Source organism: Panthera tigris, chromosome B3 (assembly GCF_018350195.1).
Source record: "Panthera tigris isolate Pti1 chromosome B3, P.tigris_Pti1_mat1.1, whole genome shotgun sequence".
NCBI lineage: Eukaryota > Metazoa > Chordata > Mammalia > Carnivora > Felidae > Panthera > Panthera tigris.
This window is the reverse complement of record NC_056665.1, coordinates 49,818,144-49,838,479: the sequence shown is the minus strand read 5'-3', so window position 1 is coordinate 49,838,479 and position 20,336 is coordinate 49,818,144. Positions and strand designations below refer to the sequence as shown.

Sequence of the window (20,336 nt, the reverse complement as noted above, 5' to 3'; positions counted from 1 at the left end):
AAAATTGAAAAAAAAATTCAGCAGATATTTTTGTACAAATTGACAAATTCAATCAAAAAATGAGTACAGAAATACAAAGGTTTAGGAATAGCCAAGATAATCTTGAAGACGAAGGAAAAAAAAAAAAAAAACCTTGAGAGCTGCACTATTAGTTATGAAGACTTAATCAAAAGATACAGCTATTAAATGAAGTGGTGTTAGTGTATGACAAATAGACCAATAGGACAAAGTAGTCTAGAGACAAACCCACATATGCCATTACCTGATATGCACCAATAATGCCAATTAAAGGCAGCAGGGAGAAGGATTATCTTCTAAAATAAAAGATGCTTTGTACTTGCACCTCCACATGGAAAAACGAACTTTGAAACTTTGACCATTCACAAAACCCAACTTCGGATGGATTACAGATCACAAGTCAGAGGTGAGCACCTAGGATAAGTTACAGGAAAATAAATAATCAGTATGGGCAGAAGCCCAACACTAAAGTACTAAAAAGGGAGAGAATGGCATAATAGGGGACACAGCACACATGATTGACATTTTATAAAATTTTGAATTATAAAGGGAATTGTAGGGTGGGGAGTGGGAACTAAGCTTATTTTAAAAACCATGGGAAGAGCTAAGAAAGAGATAGACAATGAAAGTAGATAAACAGGGATGTATGTGTTTGGTGACATAAAGCTAAAGGTCTCTAGGAAACAGAACTACAAAAAAGGGAATGAAAAGAGATTTTAGGTCCTGAATTACTCTCATGTAAGGAAAGAGCAGTATTCACTATTAATTATGTGCAAATGACATCTTTTATGGTATGTAACATTATTATTTTTTTTTTTAGGTGGTTTGAGCCTTTTGTCATGCAGTGGCTAGATGAAAATGAAGATGTATCAATGGAGTTTCTTCATGGAGCACTAGGAAGAGACAAAAAAGATGGAGTAAGTTTAAATTAGTTTAAGATTACTTTTTGTCAATACTCTTTCACACTATTCACTTTTAACATAACGGGGATTGTTAGGCTCATTGTTATTAATTAATTTTATTTTAATCCTCTAATGACCAAACTAAATGTAAAACACAACTTTTAAGGGCTGCTAGAAACTCTAGGGAATTGTTTAAATTAAAAAAAAATTACCCTTTTGCTTCCAGGATTCCTTTACCTCTTGAATTGATCTGGGTCTACAAGTTCACCAAGCTTAAACAAAACTTCCTGGTCCTGAAAGCTTTCCAGGATTTCAAGATTAGGAGGAGACACCCTCCAAATCCCTCCGGAACAACTTAAAAGTCTTGAGCCACAATAGGCTTGCTAACCCATCTTTGTATCTGTGGGGAATGAGAGAACTAGTCCCTCAATGTAGAAATGGAAAAACCAATTAATAGGAGCCTGTCTCTAATATTAGTTCTAATACTTTTCCAGGAAAGGAGATGAATGATTTTGAAATGGGTAAGCATTTTATTAAATGGGAAATGAAGGCATATGAGATGAAGGTACATGGTATAGGAGATTCACTTATTTACGTGATTTGACTCTTTCCACAGTCCCTCTAATGTGCTTATTGGAATGGTATCGCCTTCTCTCCCTTCAGTTCCAGCAGACGTCTGATCATGCCCTCTTCTCTTGTTCTGTGGTTGATGTCTTTGCTCAGCTTAACCAGAGCTTTGAGATTATTAAGAAACTGGAGTGCCCTAATCCTGAAGCATTATCTCACTTAATGAGAAGATTTGCAAAGGTGGGTTAAATGGAGTGCATCCTTTCTTTTCTGAGATGGTGGCATTTATTATTTTCTCACCTAGAATTTGACAAATGCTATTGTTGTTTGTAGTATTACTCTTCCTTGACACCACTACCCCAATTGAATTTCTAATTCTAGTACCAATAGGTTCTGTTTCCAGGCTTGTCATCTGACTTTCTTTCTGCCCTTTTTGTTTATTAAATATAAATTTATCATCTTTAAAAATCTGTTATTCACATTAGTGATTCAGTTGTTCATACCATTGAGGGAACTACTATGGATGGCAAAATTATTCCAGATATGGTGCTTCTTAGCTGAAAATAAGCCTTGGCATTTCATATTTAAATTGCAAGTATTTTTAACGGACCCTATACTACAATGAAAAGTCCATAAGACTTGGAGTCATGAAAACAGAGTTCTCATTTCAAATCAGCCAATAACTGTGGTATGAGTCTGAGCCATTCATTCCATTTTTATGAAATGTAGTTTTCTTAGCTGACAGATTGATTTTGATCAGATTACATACTCTTAACATTTCTTTCTCCACATATATATAAAAACAAATATACAGCTTTGACATGTTAAAAAATAAAGGAATGCCAAAACTCAGTTAAATTATATAATATTTAAGATGTATTAATTTGTAAGGGCTGCCATAATTAAATAGCACAGAATCATGGCTTAAGAAGAGAAACGTTATTTTTTTACAGTTCTGGAGGCTAGAGGTCTGACTGAGATCAAGGTATCAGCAGATTTAGTTTCTTCTGAAGCTTCTCTCCTTGGCTCAGGGATGTCAGCCTTCTTAATGGGTCCTCATGTGATCCTTCTTCTGTGCACATGCACCCCTGGTGTTTATTTGTGTACCCAAATTTGCTTTTCTTATAAAGACACTAGCTAGTTTTCTCAGGTAGGCACTTCAAGGGGCCCTCGGATCATCCCAGAGAGGTGCCTTTGAACTGCTAGAAACAGTTACTGTTCTGTTCAAGTCTTGATGCCAAGGTTGAGGGCTGGTTGAGAAGAGGGCTCAGAGGAGGCTGGCTGGAGTTTGGTCAAGGAAAGAGTCTTTGTCACCTCTGTCATTCTGTGATTGGGATTCTAGCCTGAGAGATCCCAAAGAAGAGAGAACATAGGACTCATAGAGAGCTGATGGAACTAGAATTAGAAGCTTAGATCCTCATTGTAAGAAGTCTTGAAGAACAGGCAAAGTGGCCAAACTTCTTTTAGTAGAAAGTAGGAACTGTGAGATATATAGGTAGGTAGGTAGGTAGGTAGGTAGGTAGGTAGGTAGGTAGATAGATGCAAGAAAGAAAGGAAGGAAGGAAGGAACGAGAAAGAGAAGAAAGGATGGAAGGAAGGAAGGAAAGAAAATGAGATGCCAGTGAAGACTTTTAGGTAGATAAACTGTCAGCCAAAACTGTATTACATTATTTGTGTCCCATCAAGTATTTTGAACTCTAGTCTTCATCTGTTAATTAGGTAGGCTAAAGTAATCTCCTGCTTTTAACGATAATAGCTAAAAATCATTTCTCTTGATCATCTCTAGAGGAAACTGTTGGTAGCAGCTGATTTCAACCTCCCAGCATGGTAAAATCTGCAGTAAACTCTGCGGGAGAATTACTCTAAAAAAATTCTCTAAGAAAGTCCTTTCTCGATGAACAGCTGCATTTTGGGTGCCTGCCAAGAGAAGAATGAAAGGAGGTCATTAGGGATACTGTAGAAAAAAGTGTGTCACATGCTATTCTTGGAACTCTGTGGGACTTGTGGAAGAAGGGTCATTTGAGAGTTTAATAATCTCAGAGCTAATATATTTAGTAACATGCTATTGTAATTGTGCACTCTATGAGAAAGGTAACTAGGATTCACCCTCAGAGTGGTCATGTAGCAGGTTATGTAAGCCGGAAGCATGTAAGTATCGAGAGCAGAATGAAAGCTCCACTAGGGGTCAAGGCCTTGGGCCTCAGACCACCCTCTGCTCCTTGGTAGTTTTGACCTTTCTGCAGCTGTGAAGCTGCACCCAGCCGTGTTTAGACTGCCCAAGGTATAAGCAAGTGGGCTGGAGGAAAGTATAAAGAAGTGGGAGATTACAAAGAGAGTTATGTTAGAATCACACACAGGAAAACACATTCTCTGAAGTGAGGAGAAAAGAATTAGGCTCCATGTGTCACTGAGGAAATGTGAGGGTTTTTTGGCACAATAAAAAAAAATTTACATAACTAAAATTTGTTCAATCCATGTAAATTCAATACTACCCAATTATTATCATGAGGAAATAATGTGAGAAAATAAACCTTTTCTGGGAAAGTAGAAATGGGTAATTTCATTGAAAAATAAATTCTATTTTGTTGGAATGATTTTTAAAAATCATAAAAATGAAAACTGGGACTTTATGGTTAATATAATTAGGTATTTCACAGCCATGTCAGACTATTAGAATTGGTGTTCTTTCATTACATGTGACCATTGGTCTTAAAAACCCTATCCTTCTTAGAATTAGGATCCTTGTGTCAGAATATTGAAATCATATTCTTTTCCTGGAACTTACATTGATTTAAACCTCCCAGAGAAAAGACATCAAAAATGATAACAGCAAATGTTTGGGAAGACTGAGCATTCTAAAATGGGATTTAAAGGAATGATTTGTTCTTATGAAAGCATACGTAAAACTGAATATACCAAAGAGATGCTTCACATTTCATAGCTCTGATGACAGGCAAAGAGTGCATGTGGGCAGTGAACATTTCTATGGCTATATTGCTGCTCTTGGTAAATATGAGCAGTTTAATTAAAACAAGAGATATGAAGCAATGATATCTTCATTATTAAAAACAAACCAATGAATGTTGACTTTTGGCTATGATTCTGGCTGGTTTTTGTTTTTCTTTTTGTTTTTATTGAGTTTCCAGGGACTAGGGGCACTATGGTGAATGAGACACACGTATTCCTTGTTATTGGGGAATGTAATCCTAATTTCAAACTTACTGATAATTAATTGACCATCACTATGTACTTATCACTTTACATATTTTGTCTTGCTTATTCTTCACTACAACCCCATGACACATATACTCTTAGTTTTCCTAATAATTCCAGTGATGAAACAAGCTTAGAAAGTTTCAGTAACTCAAACAAGGCACCCACCTAGAAATGGTATGGATAAAGTGCTTGTAACCACTGAGCATTACTACCTCCACAATCTGGTATCATCACAAATCAATCGATAAGTCAGAAAGCAGCAACTCACCATTTATTTTCAACCTTTGAGCCAAACCTAGGCAACTCTCTGGATTCTATCTTACGCTGCATGCATTAAAATACAGTGCTGTAAATCACTGAAGTGACATTTCTGATGTCACTTACTAGATAGCATACTTCTTATCCTCCATGCATTGTTCTAATCCTGAATGTTCCATAACTAAAGTGGGGCTGAAAAGATGGATTTTGAACCAGGGCTCTTATCTTACTGATTGCAAGAGTAATACCCTAGATGGACCTACTGGTGGTGTTGACAGGATATTTAGCCCATTTCAAGAGCATGACATTAGCTCAGGAGATCATAATGACTTTGGGTAATTGATCACTATCTCACTTAGTAATACCAGTAGCTGCATGTCAAATGAGAGCAGATTGCAGATGGGAGATATTTGGATAATCCTGTCTGATCCTTTAAATGTAGAGAATCCCTAGCTTCATTGCCACAATCCTATTAGAATTTCATTTTATTTCATCTGGAGCTCTTTGAATGGCAATTCCTTTACTGCATCCATAAGAGAATCATCTACACCTCGTGACTCTGTCTTCATATAAACTGTATTTTATTATAGAACAGAATGGAAACAGCTTCTGTTAGACTCTTGCCTCTCTCTCTCTCTCTCTCTCTCTCTCTCTCTCTCTCTCTCTCTCTCTGCTGTCCCCATTTCTGAAGCCGCAGGAGTCCCATAAAGATAAAATCCTGAACTAAATTCACACAGTCAGAAGGAAGTTCTGTCTTCCAGGCTTTGCTAGGTACACCTTCCATCAACAGGTTCTCTCTGAAGAGTTCACCTACACCCTACTCTACTTTAGTTAGGACTGTGGTTTTCAAACTTTAGCTTGCAGCAGAATCACCTTGGAGGCTTATTAACAAACACCAGAATTGCTGATTCAGTAGACCTGGAGTAGTACCAGAGAACTGGCACTTCTAGCAAGCTCCTAGGCAAAGCTTGTGATACAGCTGGAGATGTGTCTTAGGAAGGTATGTCTCATGCAACTGCTTACTAGTATTAAACAATTAATACCTGATAAGGTTTTATTTTGTTGAATAAATTAGAATGAAATTTAAGTTGCCTCTAAAATGTACATGAAGCCTGTCCTTCAGGTATACTTTGTACATTAGTAAAGAAGTAAATATTGTTATAGCCAGTGTATCTCCAACTCCTATGGGCACAAGGCCCTACACCATATACTACATGGCTGAGCTCTTGGCCTTACCCACAGCTCCTTCTCATTTGCTAACCATTGGCATCTGTAGGTTAGTAGATACAAGATCCTAGGATCAGTTGTCCCCAAGTGGGAATTCAACAGACTAGGGCTTTCCTATAGAGAAGAGTCAAATGTCAGACCATGGGGGATACCTTGAGAATAATCTGAATTGAATATCTGGATTCCCCTCTCCAAACTTTATCTGGAGCAAGTTATAGTCTCTGAGTTGCAACAAGATCCTCAATTCAGACTTTGCTTTGTTTTTATATCGCAGTGAAATGATTCTTAGCGCTTGTACAATCATTAGAACCTGCAAATTGAAAGCAGTGTTCGTATGTACAAGAGAATTAGTACTTTTTAGGTAAGTCCCAAAGTCATTTTCAGCATTATATATAGAGTAAAATTTGAACAGCTGCATTTGGAAGATGCTTCAGTCTGATCAGCCATCTGTTTTCCTAGATCTATTGGTCTCCCACTTCGTAAGATTTTATATTTTCCAAGACCAACTGTCTATTTAAATTGACACTTATTATCAACATGCTTTGTACTTCCACAAAATATCAATTTTATTTCTGCATGTTTCCCCTAATTTCAGGTTTTCACTATGGTCTTAGACATCTGTAAAACAAGTTCATAGTTCCATTTGAATTCAGGTTTATAGATTAAGGAGTTGAGTTGAAGGAGAGATGTTTAGGGTGTTTCCTGAGTTATTTTGAGCCATGCAAAGAAAATTCAGATTAATATATTGCACAAAAAAGAAAAGCTGTCCTTTTCTATAAGAAGAGATAGTATATATCTATAATTATTATTGCATTCTCTCCTAAGAAAATCATGTCCACATTTGGCTTAGGATAATTGAAGCTATGTGAGTAAAAGTAGGATACAAATGCATCAATATATCTTTGAGTAACTGAAATAAAATTTAACAAAATGTGTTTGTTTTTCCTTATTTTTGCATAATTAGTGGAAGCAGAGGGCATCCTTAAGCTGAGAAACATTTATTAAATGGAGAAGGAAAATGTGGAATTAGGATGAAGAGGACAGAAAGAAGGCAAAAATGGGACATTTTTTAGAAAATAATTTGTCAATAAATAATTTAGTAAATTAAGTTAAATGTATTGAAATAGTGTGATACAACAAAAGCTGAAGTTTTAGGTTTCCATAGGTGGTCTTTGATGTTAGTAAGGCTCCTTATAGAAAATTACTGAAAATATCCATTGCTAAGTGACTTGCACAGGAATGCTCTGATCCCACTTATAATTGTAGAAGGTATTTAGGAACATGGTAGAAAGTTGAGAAAATGACCAGCACAGAGACTTTGGGCATGGTATATGTATGTGTGATAAGAGTGAGAGGGGTGTAGGAACTAGAAACCATGAGGAAGGAGTCAAAGCATAAGGCAGGTTGTTTGGGGCCTAAGGGGAGGAGTGTTATTGTCATTAAGTAATAAGCATCCAATCATAGAGGAGGTTGTCACAAAATCGTATATCTTTGGAGTATTTAGTTAAGTTACAAGTAAAGAATTTTATGGGGCACCTGGCTGGCTCAGTCAGTGGAGCATGTGACTCTTGGTCTCAGGTCATGAGTTTGAGCCCCACAATGGGTATAGAGAGATTACTTAAAAATAAAATCTTTAAGAAAAAAGAATTTTATGCTAGAGAGATTATATTACAATTGAATTAATTCATGTGGATTATCTTTCACAGGTATTCAGAAATACCACAAATTCTCATCTAAACGTAAAAGTTTGAGATGCTTCTTTTGGCAAGGGCATAGATTTAATCACTGCTTATGGCCCCCTTGTAGCTGAAAAAGAAAAGTTGGCCTGATTAGCAGTAAACTGGGTAGTGTGTGCATAACTGGATACATTTTGCAATTCTTTCCCCAGACTATCAATAAAGTACTGCTTCAGTATGCTGCGATTGTATCGAGTGATTTCAGTTCATACTGCGATAAGGAAAATGTGGTAAGTAAAACCCTGCCTTCATGTTATCCCGTTGAGATGTACTTTTTTAAACTAATAAGTAAGCAGGAGAAATTCCTGTTTTCTTTCTGTTTTCAAGGATAATAGGGAATAAGGGATCTCTAGAAACAGTTTGAAAACTTCTCTAGGAGTCCTGAACTGGTTACATTACAGAATCAGAGAAAGGTTAAGAGCATCTCAAGGTCAGCCAACTTGTGGTTTTCCATGATCGTGAGGAACAAGATTCACATAAACAATTAAAAACCCACATAATCATAAAACATTAAACTAGGAATTAAAAAGTTGTTTAGATCGACACAAATAGAGTAGTTTGGCCTCCAGTACCAAAGTGAGTATAATTTATCTTTTGGTTTTCAAATGAATTGAGAAAGATAGTTAAAGTAAGAAATGATTCTGATTTCTACTCCAAGTTATTAACTTAGCCTTTTATTTTTTGGATGATTGAGAAAATCTTTATAAATTCAAACCAGCAATGCACCTTAATAAAAAGCACAAAGGGAAGTAAGATAAACTAAAGTGATTTAGAGAATAATCTGTGTTTATTCTATGGTGGAAGGTGAAATCTTTCCTATTCACCATATGTAATATTAGGAGAAATATATTGGCAACATTATAGGAATTTTTTTGAACACTGAAAAAATATATTACAAAAGTTAGTACTAGATTTTTAAAGAGGAAAACCAGCCCCCCCCCCCTAAAAAATTAGTTCCCACTATCAGGCGAACCTAAAATAGAATTCCCACTGAAACCTCACTGATCTCTGGCTGACAGCTCATTAATATGTCAGTCTTAATGGTTCTTGAGGGTCCCAGAAGATACTTCTTTCTCTTAAATTTTTATGCTGCCTAGAAATTTTATGAAAATTCCCAGATATCCAGCAGTGATTTCTAACTGCCATTGATTATAAATACTCTAATAGGCAAGATATTGATTTACTCAAGGCATATATTTATAATTAAATTTATAATGCATTTGAAATATATTATGATGAAAATCAAAAACAATGCCAGGTAATTTCAGAAAAAAATTCTGATTATATTAGGATAGCCAGTTGAACATTTTGAAAGGTAGCTATGAATTACCAAGGATAATTCTTGTCATTCAGAAAAGAAAATTAGCCTTAAGGACTCCTGCAGACTTTCACTGTATTATGAAGTAACATTCTATAGTATATTTTATTTTTAAAAACATTGGAGAAAAAAATCATAAATCAATGTTTATTATTACTTGTATTTTGTCTGTATATTTTATACTTTTCAAAATCAAGTATTTATAAAGAAAGAGAATAAATACTCTTGCAAATATTACAGCACAAGAACTTTTTTCCTCAATGCTTTTCTTTCCTAGTTCCTGGTATCTTAATAAGTCTTAGACTCTCATTCAAATGCCAAACATCATTTTCGCTTTTCTGTGAAAGAACGGCAATTACCTGCTTAGTTATGCTTTCAGCTGAGATAAATTGAAGAGGTTCCTTTGTACATTTATGCATGTACATAGAACTATTATAGGTTTCTTTCAATATCAAGAACATCAAAAGTTGTTTCTCCCCCCCCCCCCAGTATATTTATGCCCATATACCTATTTCTTCTGCAAATTGACCTAGAAACTTTTAAAGAGGGACATCCAGGAGCACCTCAGTGGCTTAGTTGAGTGTCTGACTCTTCATTTTTGTTCAGGTCATGATCCCAGGGTCTTGGAATCCAGCCCCGTGTCAGGCTCAGCACTGAGCATGGAGACTGCTTAAGATTCTCTCAATCTCTCTCTCCCTCTGCCCTCTTCCCTGCTTGCACTCTCTCTCTCTCTCTCTCTCTCTCTCTCTCTCTCTAAAAAAAAAAAAAAAATAGAGACATCCTTTAAGAGATAACCATAACATGCTTTCCCAGGGGTCAGAATTAAAGATGATAGTTAAAATGTTAGAATGTTAGATAGTTAAAATGACAGAATAATTTTTTCTAAATTTTTTTAAGTTAGAACTTTGTTTTAAATTGAAAATGGATCACAAGTTTTTTAAATCTGTTGTCCCTGTACTCCAAAATACAGCAACACAACATATATAAATCAGAATTACTTTATTTTGAATATTTTTGAAAATCTTTTTCAGCTCAGAAACACCCTTTAAGTGATGTAGAAATGGCCATAGTCCCAACATAACTAACTTTCATATTCACTGTAGTTAAGGTTCCTAACTTTGCTCTAGATTTAGATATGACGAAATGCATTATGATATTTTTAGGGGAAAAGCCAAATTATATACAAATAAAAAGATTACAACTTGAACATAGGTTCTTTTATCTAACTAAACTCATCAACAAATGATACCTCTGAATTGGGTTAATGTTCCCTTTCCTGTACATGTTAGCTGTTTTGTTTTGTTTTCAGTGACCATGGAGGTGCTTAAAATAAAAGCTGTTTCCAGATTAGCTGTAAGTTAGATTCAGGTCTGAGTAGTGATTTGGTAAATTGATTCAATAAAATTGATAATTGGACATTTCAAAGTCAGAGAAAGCTTAATGAAAGAGGAGAGTCTCATATTTATTTTTATCTCTCTCTGAATAACTGAATCTTTTTTTTTTAATGTAGCCTTACCTGACGCCAATAGCAATCCATGCTAAGTGAGCACACAGTCCATTTTGTTTCTTAGTTGTTCTTTTCCATTGGAAATGGTCATATAAAAAGGCTTGGAGGTTGGTTTGTGCTCATACAACTATTACTAAAGTACTGTTATATGTGCCAGAAAAGATAAGCTTGAATGCCAATATCAAATAATCATAGAAGAGACCACCTAGTTAACTTAGACCCATGGGGAGCAGGGTGATACAACCTTTTACCCATCTACTCTTCCTGCTTCTCAATAAGAGTCATGGTCTTTTTTTTTTTTTTTTTTTTGACCTTCATTTCCTCCCTGGTAAGATGGCCAGATTCAAGCCAAATCTTCCCCCTCTGCAATTTAAAAAAAAAAAAAAATGAAAGAAAGGAAGGGAAAAGAAAAGAAAAAAAGAAAATCCCAATGAGTCTGGCGCTAAGTGGAGATTCAGTTTGTTGCCTTAGGGTCAAGATGCTGAATCCCCGAAAAACTTTGACTATGCATGTAGTGCAAAGGATAAGCCTAGATCAAGTGGCTCTCAGTCACATCTGGGGATCAGAATCATTGGTGGAACATTGTGGTTCAGCTTACTGAACAGAATCTATGGCACATGGATCTCAAATATCTGTGTTAGAGACATACAATACTTATGTGACCAGAATCAAGGGAAGAGAATCAAAGTTTAAAATTGTTTTCATAAATTGAAGTTAGAATGTGGTCACTTTAAGAATCAAGTAGAAAGTTTTTCAAAGGTCAGTAATGTGGTTACAGCATTAATAAAATCTTTCCACTGAGGAGTGCTAACACCTCTCTGATGTCCTGTAAGTCCTTTATATGCGTCTAATTCTTTATTGGCTCATTTCCCAGCAACTTGGAAGATATATCCACTTTCTTTTCTTTCACTGTTTTCCTCCCCCCAGTCAACTGGCTTTTCAGAATCAGTATGCGACAAATATTAAATTATTCTATAACTATTCTGAATTCTATTTTCCAATTATAAATTAACTCCTATTATTCTAAGGCCACATCTAGTCCTGTCACAGAGCCCTCCATCTTTGTGTTATTGTTATATTTCTGCCTGCCTGGAAACATGGAGTCAAAAACATTTTTAAACATATATTCTTTGTAAGTCTCTGTGCGGTACTTTGGGAGTAAGAAAAAGCAGAGGACACAGCAGCATGTACGGTGCATTTAAGGTCAGTGGGTGAGACAGTGAAAAGCAATATAAAGTTAAATAAAACAAATGTCAAGTGAGTGACAACAGGATATAGTGTGGGAAAGAGAAAGCTCATATCTGGAATGATGGATATGATTCAAATAGGCAAAGAGGTGAAACTGAAGAGGCCACATGCTAAGCCAAGTTGGAGTCTGGAAAGCACAGGTGTTTTGGGGGGAAAAGCTGCTTAGAGGGGAAAGTTACCTGCGGTAGACAGAGATGGGAAGGAAAACCTAATTTGGAGCCAGATAACTAAGGGCCTTGAATACCAATGTGTGGACTTTGTCTATAGCCAAAGAGAATCTATTAAAGGTGTCTTTTTTTTTCTTTTTCGCCCTTGGATTTTTTTTTAAACTTTTTTTTAACGTTTATTTTTGAGACAGACAGAGCATGAACGGGGGAGGGTCAGAGAGAGGGAGACACAGAATCTGAACCAGGCTCCAGGCTCTGAGCTGTCAGCACAGAGCCCGAAGCGGGGCTCAAACTCACGGACTGAGAGATCATGACCTGAGCCGAAGTTGTCCGCTTAACCGGCTGAGCCACCCAGGCACCCCTCCCCCTTGGATTTTTATTTATTTATTTATTTTTTTTTTTTTTTTTATTTTTTTATTTTTTTATTTTTTAATATATGAAATTTACTGTCAAATTGGTTTCCATACAACACCCAGTGCTCATCCCAAAAGGTGCCCTCCTCAATACCCATCATCCACCCTGCCCTCCCTCCCACCCAGCCCTCCCTCCCACCCCCCATCAACCCTCAGTTTGTTCTCAGTTTTTAACAGTCTCTAATGCTTTGGCTCTCTCCCACTCTAACCTCTTTTTTTTTTTTTTTTTTTTTTTTCCCCTTGGATTTTTAAAATTCAGATGGTGATTTTGTTTTTTAAATGGCGAAATAATGGAAACGTTAAACTGATATCTTTTCTTTTTTTTTAGAGTGTCAGAATTTAAGAATAAGGTGTTTTTTAATTATTTATTTCATTATTTTATTTTTTTAATATGAAATTTATTGTCAAATTGGTTTCCATACAACACCCAATGCTCATCCCAACAGGTGCCCTCCTCAATACCCATCACCCACCCTCTCTCCCTTCCCACCCTCCATCAACCCTCGGTTTGTTCTCATTTTTTAAGAGTGTCTTATGGTTTGGCTCCCTCCCTCTCTAACCTTTTTTCTTCCTTCCCCTCCCCCATGGTCTTCTGTTAAGTTTCTCAGGATCCACATAAGACTGAAAACATATGGTATCTGTCTTTCTCTGTATGGCTTATTTCACTTAGCATCACACTCTCCAGTTCCATCCACATTGCTACAAAAGGCCATATTTCATTCTTTCTCATTGCCACATAGTATTCCATTGTGTATATAAACCACAATTTCGATACCTTTTCTTAAAGTAAATCTTTAAAAGAGAATTTGGCTCAATATTAAGAGGAAAAGAAAGATTAGTAATTAAGTCCCCAATAGTTTATTGTCTGATATATTATTAAATTGCATTCCCCAAAGTGATAATATTTCCCTCTTCCATTCTTGACTCTTAAGAAGTATAATCAAAATAGCAGAATTATTCTCTTTGCCAGATATAATACTTCAGTGATGATTGTATATTTATCACATTTAAGGTAAACTCATTCAATAATTTCATGTATAAAAGATTCTCACACCATCTTTTTTGTTGTTTGCTTTACTTCAAGCCCTGTATATTGATGAACAATATTCAACAATTGCGGGTCCAGCTGGAAAAAATGTTTGAATCCATGGGAGGGAAAGAGGTGGGTATATTTTTATGCCTGCATTTGCCAAATATCTATTTAGAGATCATTAGCAGCACAGCTCTTTGCTATGGAAAGTGACATAATCAAGTTTTTTACATGGGTTAACAACAGAAGAGGACATGGCCAATAATCTAAAATATCATTAACAATAAGGTGACCATTATACACAACAGAATATTTGAGTGATGCATTAGAAGTGTGAATGGGAGGGGGGAGATGGTCAGTAGCCTTTTGTAGTGTGTATACAGAGAGAGTGCTATACACACAAATCTATATATGCTAATGATCTGTAAAATTATACAAACTGCGGATTTTTTTTTTCACCATATTGCACAATGTCAACCTGATATCAATGTTTGCTCTGAAATGTGCTTTGTGGCCCTAGTGGTTTTGATGCATCAGTTTCTTGTTCACATCTAAAAATCTGTCAAAATGTGTTGTGTGCTGTGTCTGTAATGTGTCGTGTCTTTGTCCAACATCTTTGACTTGCATTTCCCTGAGCAGAAGAAGGAAGGAGAAAGATTCTTTTATGAGGTTTGTGATAGCAAGCATCTTACCCTTTTCTGGCTGTTTCCCCCCAGACCTAAAGACCATCGCACTTATTTATTCTCATTCGCTCATTTGGATCAAGCAGACAGTGAAATAGTAGTTGTGCACCTGCCTCCTGCTTTTGCCACGGTCTTTCCTTTCACACACCAACATGAGCGTCCAGGGACTTGGGGACCAGAGTTGGTGCTGAGAGGGAAAGGTTCATGCAGCTGGCATTCTCCCACCACTCCCCCTCCCTAAAACAACCCCAAGGGCCACTAGAATGTAGAGATATTTCTGTTGAGGATTTTAGTTACAGTGTTCCTTATTGAGGTAAGGGTCAGAGATGTACGCGAAGCAAGTTTGGACTTCAAAGCAAAGATCCCTTTTATTTCTAAATGTACAAGGCTGAAAATGCTTCTTTTAACATTGGGCTTCTTCACATATGATGTTGCTTTTAACCCCATGGAGACATTTGTACGTTTCCTTCCCTTTTTTTGCTATCTTAGAGACTCAGTCTTTTGAAAACTGAATTTGCTGCTTAGCAGCCTACAAATCAGAAGCACTAGGATATGCGTGCAGAGATGGAATAGTTCAAAAATGAACTCTGATTTTTAAACCACAGTATCAGTTTATTTTGTATAAAATAAGACTCCATTCCCTATCATGTGTTAGTGCCTTTTGCACAGTATGAGGGCATCAATCTCGCTTTTGAATTATTTTGCTGAATTAGGTGAACACAAGCAATTGAGGATCATAGCTGGAGATTGCCGTTTTAATTTTAGTGATGTTTTATATTCAGAGTTTAAGTTCACTTACTGTTAGAAGCATTGTGAAGAAATAACTGATTTCTTGTGTGGGGGGGGGGGAATTCTGTCGTCTTTTACTGAATTTTTAAGACCACATATCATGTAAGGATAAAGTTATATTTAAAATGCCATATTTCCAGGAATTTATCCTAATGCTACTTCTATTTCCTTACTATTCCATGGTTGGATTCTAATGTGAGTCATATACTGCTGACTGAATATTAACAAGACAGATCAGACCTGTACTTAAGGAAGCTTTGTGGGCCAAGCCACGCGCTAACCAAAAATGTTATGGGGCACCTTGTACACCAAACAAGAATGGATTCTTTACTCCACATAAAATTGCCAATTTGAAATGTACCGGTTTCACATTGTAAATTTAGCTACAACTCTATAGCTAAATCACACAACTCTTCTTACTGGAGAACATAATGAAGATGGAAATACTGAGGTTGGTGCCTTCTACCTTTATCACTCTTGCAAGGCCAGTTGCTAAACTCCTCATACATAATTTAAAGGGAAAAATCAATTAAGTGAATGGAATGAATATCTAGTTTCTAACAATGTAATTTTTTAGGAGAACAGCATGGACCCTAGTTCTTTTCTTTTCCTGCATTTAAATATTATTCATCCCTTCCCTCCCTCTCCTTATCATCTTTTGATATTCTGTCCCCTTTCTAAGAACAATTTCTTATTATCTTATTATTTTCCATTTTCACCTCATCATCTGCTACCAAAAAAAAAAAGTGTTAGCATTGCCATTGGTATGGATGGTCAGGAGGGAGCAAGACCTCAACCCAAGTGTGGGTATAACATTCAGCCTCCAGAGAGAAAGGAAGGAAAAATCGTCATTCTGCAGATTTATGTTAAGAGTTGCTAGTTGCTACACTCATCCTCCTTTGGGCACCAGAATCTCAAAATTATAGACAGAGCCCTTCCAATCCAGTTAGCTACATAGGGCACTATCTAAATGGGCTCCTTAACTTGGAGCTGTTATAAAGATAAAGAGGATTTTATTGAGAATGACAGAATTTACCCCTCACTATGAGAAGTTTATACAGCACTTAATACGGGCATGCTCGGTGGCCTTTAAAGGTAATGCATTGTGTACTGACGCCAGTCTTCCTCTCAACAGTGGAACTGGTCGTAACACCGGGACTGGTCTTGCTAAGGGAAGCTTCCCTGTCTAGTTCTTCTTTTTAGGAGTTTCTTATAGTTTGTCCCCTACCACCTGTGCTAGGATGTGCACTTCTTGCTACAAAAACTCTTAATTAGCAAATGATTAATGATTGTGCACTTGCTCAAAATGGTTTACTCTGTGTTCATTAGCTGGCTCCTAGCAGCGGCATGGCTTGCGTCTCATACCGTCTGCAAAGTGCCCGCCGCCCACACGCCCCGCTGCATGATGCTGCAGCTCCCTGCCGCTTTAGCCCCACCACTGTAGGGGCAGTGCGGCTGCACTCTCTGTCCAGGATCAGCCTCTTTTCCCTGTGGAGATGGAAATAATGTTTAAAACCTTTTTCTAGGTGTAAAAAAACATTGTCTTAATGGAGTCCCAGTTTGAAACATGACCTGACATTCTGACAGTCTTGGCATATGTCAGTGGCTCCAAAAGCAGTCCTTGTGTAGACACCATTACTGCCTGCCTGCACGATACCCCAGAGACCATGTGGGCACGTCGTTTTTTTTTTCCTAGTGCCCTACTTAGAAAAAGAAAAGCAAACCGCTAAATTTTTTCTCCTCTATTGTGACTTTCTGACATGCTTCCTTGCATAAAAATTAAGAGCATGTTTTGGCATAACAACTTTGTGATTACTGTAGAGAATATAAAAAATATAGTAAGTCACACAAGCCATGAAGCAAACGTAACCTTAAGAATGAGGCCCAGAGTCTGTTTTCTTTTTAGTAAAGCATGCCATGTGATTCTTTCATGTGCATATTGTTTTGGGACACACTATACTAAAATAAAGTAGCCAACCCACAGTATGGATTGACTTGAGCTAGAAGTTAAATTATGTGCACCACAATCCCCATACTGCATTATCGGTCCCTTTGTAACACAGTAACAGCAAAATGATTATCAGAATGTCAGGTACTTATTTTCATTATTGTGAATGATCATTTTATTATTCTCTAATAGCTGAAATACCTCAAAAGAAAAACACATATACTTTGGTTTACATTATTTTAATAGCTTAATTATTTTATGAGTATAACTCAGCTCAGAGCAATTTGAAATAAATACAGACCTTGTATTTATTTTTTCATAAAAATATATTGCCCTCACCTACAAAAAGGACTCGGTTGCATTTCCTTGCCCTGCAATCTAATTTGTATAAATACATGAAAAAGAAAATCAGATGATCTGAAATTTCATTTCATTTCAGGAAGCCATAAGATATGGGTTATGAAACTCTGGAGAACTTGTAGTAATTGATTTAGAAAATTATGACTGTGCTGTGTAAGCAGAAGAGGCATTACTCCTTCATGATATTGCATTGGTGCAATTGTCCTGAGTGGTAGAATTCATAATTATCCATAAGCCTGCTAACTTACTGACAGTACTTCAGATGCTAGAAGTCAGCCATCATTAAGTGAGGGGAATAAGGGCATTTGTTTCCTTAGCTATATTCTCTTACTCTGCTGGCCACAAAGCAGACTAATTAGATACATTGGTAATATTTTCATTGCTATGTCTCAAAAATAACTGAATCTCTTGACTCATTTCACTGTGGTAAACTTTCCTGAACAGGGCCATGGAATCTGAAACATAACACCACCTATCCTAAACATGTGTGTATTTTAATGAGCAATGTAACTATTCTTTTGTTTCAGGAAAGCCTTATCTATATCCTTTTCCACTGTTTAATGATGAATTTGATGAATTAGAAACTGCATCTGACTCAAGTATAATGCATGTTGCTGATTGAAATTCACTATAAAACCGATTAGCTGTAAGGACTTAGTCTTCAGCTAAGCAAATCCCCACCAGAGAGGACGGAAATTAACCCCTATCATATTTTACTTAGCATTATCCTTTCAAAATTATACTTGCTGGCAACAGGGGATTGAATAGCACTGCTTTAAAGGAAACAATGCTTCACACTAGTACTTCTGTAACTTCAGCATGCATCAGAACTACCTGGGTAGCTGGTTAAAACACGTTGCTGAATTCCATCCCCAGATTTTTTGATTCTGAAGGTCTTGGGTGGAGCCTGATGACCTGCATTCCTAACAGATTCCCAGCTGATGCTAACGCTTCTGCTCAGGGGACCACATTTTGAGAATTATGGCTCTGTGCTCTTAGAACAGCAACCAGGTAATTAGGAAATGGCTCAGAGCCTCCTTTGTCTTATCTGTGCCACACACCTCACTGACCTACTTAATATGTTTTGAATCTTGAGAACACAGAGGACTCGACATGTTGGAATGGATCCAGACACAGCATGCAATGGTACAGGCAAATGTTTGTATTAAGGAATGCAGTGATCCAAAAACATAGGTGACCAATTTGCAATACTAAACAAATACTCAGAATTTTTTAAAACATTCTAGACTTTATGCTTACATTTTATATGTAACCCTGTCGAAAGGTGTGGTTGTACGGAGGCTAAGCTTTATGTTCAGGTTTCTGATGTGTCTCACCTTTTGTCCTTAATGTAAATAGAGATACCACTCACTAGTTAATACATTAGTGACAATCGGTGTACTGTTTTCATCTCTTTTCCAGCCATTAAAAAGTAAATTATAAAATATGTATCAGACGTCTTAGATAATAAAATAAACAATTTACATTAGTCATCTCTTCCTTTTAGTTCTAAAATTGTTGTCTAAAGCAATTTGCAAAGATTTTTTTTCTATTTGGTAGAAGGGTCTATTGTTGCCACTTATAGTCACTAAATCTGTAGGGCAGTAGTTGAGACAGGAAGTTTATTAGTGAAGTCAGAACAAGTAAAGTAATAACGTTTGGGAGTGGAACCTCCTCCCCGACACTTTGCAAATTTGAAAATATCCTTTAAATGAAAGCTGTACTTGTTAAATCTTATCCTGCAACAATTCAAAGAATAAGGTGAAACTTCTAGTCTCTTCATGTGTAAATAGAGCTCCAAGGTGGGATGTCATTTGGCTGAATTCGGTAAAAGCAAGCAGCTATTTTTAGTTTTATGGCAGCAGATAACAAGGGGAACTGAATGTTTGAAGTAGTGGCCTTTTATTTTGATGGCAGGCAGCTGTTGTCTGCTTTCTTTCTCCTCTGAACCATCTCTATGATTGCAGTTAACAAATCGGACTTAATAGAAAATTAAAAGACTAATGAGGGCCAGAGGGGCAAATTGCATTGAGGTGATTTAGTAAGTATGATTAAGAATCTAGCACTGCTACCAAGTAAAATTCAGCTAACTGCTAAGCTTGTGAAATGAAGAAAAGGTGCCATCTATTAGGTTGAGAAGTTTCTGGGTGGGTGACCCATGTCAGGATGAAATAAAAACTCAGGCGGGTACTGCTTGTTAACCTCATTCCCCAGAGCATTCCCATGAAATCATAGGGTCGCCTCTGTGCCATCAAGTCTTTATTTAAACTAACCTGTCTCTGAACCTTAAGAGAACTTGAGAGAGAATTCAAGCCACAGCCAGGAGGGAGAAAAAAAATAGAGCTTAACTGCCAGTTTCTATAATAGACCTATTTTATTGTCTTGTGATCCTCTTTGACTGTTTATGCTTGCCTTCACAACCCATAAATCAATGCAAACTAGGAAAATTTACTTCTCTAACCCAGCCAATCCCCCTTCTTCTCCTACTTGATTGAAAGGGACCTCAGGCACTTCATGCAAATGGCTCACTGAGGGAATTCTGTCTCCATGGACTGATGTTCAACAGGCACTCAGTTCAGTTGATTGAACAGACTGTGTTCACAGTGCCTAATGGGTGAATGGATTCCCTAATGTGAGTAGCAGAATGGGAAAGACAGAGTGAAACAGGGCAAAAAGGCATTTTTTATAGAATAAATTCTGAACATAAATTTTGTGCCTCTTTTCTTCTCCTGACTTAATCTTACTCTGTCCATATTCATGGTTAGTCAGCCAATAGATGGAGCTAATAAGCCCAATGTTCCTTCTCAATCAAGTTATTTTACTTGTTTAATTTTTAATGAGCATTTGCAGAAGAGAATTTCTTTAAAAAAATATGGCTTCTTAGACTGCTGCTTCTCAGTCCTCATATGTCCCCAAAATATATCATGAAGCATGGCACATTGTCCACGC

The 20,336-nt window shown here is 36.8% G+C and overlaps 1 protein-coding gene across 1 annotated transcript in view; it reads left to right on the top strand.

Annotated features, from left to right (window-relative positions):
• The window catches only part of UNC13C (unc-13 homolog C), a 569,448-nt gene that overhangs the window by 443,197 nt on the left and 105,915 nt on the right, over positions 1-20,336 (top strand). The window contains exons 19-22 of the mRNA XM_042988813.1: positions 839-935; positions 1,584-1,727; positions 8,077-8,154; positions 13,662-13,739. Of these exons, the coding sequence (XP_042844747.1) occupies positions 839-935; positions 1,584-1,727; positions 8,077-8,154; positions 13,662-13,739 (397 nt within the window). The remainder of the gene's footprint in view (positions 1-838; positions 936-1,583; positions 1,728-8,076; positions 8,155-13,661; positions 13,740-20,336) is intronic.